Below are 2,444 nucleotides of genomic sequence, written 5' to 3'. Positions count from 1 at the left end.
TATTGCTCACTTTTAATTCCCTGGATGGATTTATATACAGATTTGGGAGTAGTTCAGGGTTCAACAGCAGGTACCTCTCATTAGCTTGGTCTGAGAGTTTGGGGAAAACTTTATTTGCATGTAGGACAGCTTGGTGCTGCTCCTACATAACTGATAGCCACACACCTCTCCTCTGTGTGGGGCTGTGGGGGTGGTAACATTGACAGGAGCCAGGGGTCCAGGAGACTTGGTAGAACACCTTCCATCCCATTTAGGTGGAAATTACCACCCTGGTTCCCATCTGGGTTTCAGACCTATGCTTGACTGGAGACCAGGCTGTCTGTGCGCAGCCCATTGCCCCACAATAGAGGACTTTAAGGAGGACATAAATAACTCCATTAAAGAAATACAGGGGCACACAGGTTAACAAGTAGAAGCTTTTAAAGAGGAAGCAAATATATCTCTTAAAGAAATACAGGAAAACACAGTAAAAAAAAGTGAAGTAATTGAGCAAAACCATCCAGGGTCGAAAAACAGAAATAGAAATATTAAAGAAAACACAAAGGGAGACAACCCAGCAGATGGAAAACCTAGGAAAGAGAACATGAGTCATAGATGCAAGGATCACCAACAAAATACATGATGTAGACAAAGGGACATTGACACAGTCAAAGAAAATATGAAAAGCAAAAAGCCCTAACTCAAAACGTTCAAGAAATCCAAGACACAATGAAAAGACCAAACTAAGAATAATAGGTATAGATGGGAGTGAAGACTACCAACTTAAAGGACTGGTTTGCATAAACAGTTTTAAGAATATATTCCACATGTTAAATTTCTCTGGGTGTTCCTCATTGATGCAGGTATATTATTTAGAAGAAGAACTTGTCATATTACATGACTTTATATTAAACAACTAATATTTACTAAGATAATAGTATTCAGGAGACAGCTATTATGGAAATTAATTCTAAGTGCTTATCATACCATATAATTTGATAACAGCAATATATTAACAATTAAAAATAATAAAATCATGTGCAAAACAAAAAATATACTTGATTTTTCAAAGATAAAGGCCAGTTTTAGAGAACAAAAATAAAGTTTCAAGAGAAATGCTAGTGATCTATCAAACAATTTAAGTTGTTCTCAGTTGCTGCTTTTCTCTTTCAGGTAAACTTGTACTGTGGAAAACTCCACCATGCTGACTGAGTTCCTCCTGGAAGTTTTTGCTGAGACTTGGGAGCTCAGGATCCTACTCAGTGTGTTGTTCCTGCTGGTGTACCTGGGCAGCCTGTTAGGGAACCTTATCATCATCATTGCTACTACAGTTGACCAGACCCTGAACACACCCATGTACTTCTTCCTCAGGAATCTGTCCATTTTAGATATAGGCTACATATGTGTTACTGTGTCAAATGCTTGTATCAACTCTCTCACTGATCACAGGAACATTTCTGTGGCTGGGTGTGCAGCACAGATCTTTTTATTCCTTTTTTGTGCAGCTGTTGAAATTCAGTTTCTCACCATCATGGCCCAGGATCGCTATGTGGCTATCTGTAAGCCTCTCCTCTACCCTATGATTATGAACCATCAATTCTGTGTTCAGATGACACTGGCTTCCCTACTTACCTCTCTTATCCTTGCAAGTGTGCACACTTTCAAAACTTTTCAGCTGTCCTTTTGTTACTCTAATGTAGTTCCTCAGTTCTTCTGTGATATTCCCTCTTTGCTGAGGCTTTCTTGCTCTGACACGTTTAACAACAAACTCTTGCTTCTTCTATCTGCCATTGGTCTCAGTGGTAGCTGCTTTACCTTCATTGCCATATCATATGTTCACATATTATCAGCTGTATTGAAGGTTCCTGTCAAAGGAGAGAGAGGGAAAGCCTTTTCCACCTGTGTCCCTCACATTATTGTGGTGTCTGTGTTTCTTAGTTCTACTGCCTATGTGTATCTGAGGCCTTCAGTAATAACACTGGAAGTAGTTCAGGAGATGACACTTTCTGTGTTCTATACCATTGTTCCACCATTCTTAAATCCTATCATCTATAGTCTTAGAAACAAACAGATAAAAGAGGCTACGAAGAAAGTATTATTAAGAATTACTTTCATATTTGAATATAAAAAGAATGAGTACTTATCAGAGTTTTCTAGTGGAAGAGAAATGACAAAATGAAAAGAAATATTTATACACAAACTCAGACCAGACACACAAACACACATACAGCACGTATAGAATAAGTCCTACTTGCTCAAACACTGAAGCTTATCAAAGTACTAAAATGAAAAAGTAATACATATACAAATGAAATATACAGATAAGTTGGAGAAATACACACACACACACACACACACACACACACACACACACATACACACACACATATATACACACACACACACATATGCTCTCAATTCTGAATGAACATCTACTCCTCAAATGCTAGGGCAACCAGTTTCCT

At 38.2% G+C, this 2,444-nt stretch overlaps 1 protein-coding gene across 1 annotated transcript; it reads left to right on the top strand.

The window, feature by feature from the left end:
- Window positions 1-1,162: 1,162 nt before the first annotated feature.
- LOC110314855 (olfactory receptor 14C36-like) lies at window positions 1,163-2,158 on the top strand (the record flags this gene model as incomplete). The annotated part of the gene is made up of 1 exon (XM_021189065.1): window positions 1,163-2,158. A coding segment is annotated over one exon (996 nt), but the record flags the coding sequence as incomplete, so codon positions are not given.
- Between the last annotated feature and the right edge of the window lie 286 nt (window positions 2,159-2,444).

The sequence above is a fragment of the Mus pahari genome, unplaced genomic scaffold, assembly GCF_900095145.1.
Source record: "Mus pahari unplaced genomic scaffold, PAHARI_EIJ_v1.1 scaffold_9139_1, whole genome shotgun sequence".
In the NCBI taxonomy this organism is placed as follows: Eukaryota; Metazoa; Chordata; class Mammalia; order Rodentia; family Muridae; genus Mus; species Mus pahari.
Note: the sequence above shows the minus strand (reverse complement) of the source record. Positions and strands in the feature narration are given on the sequence as shown.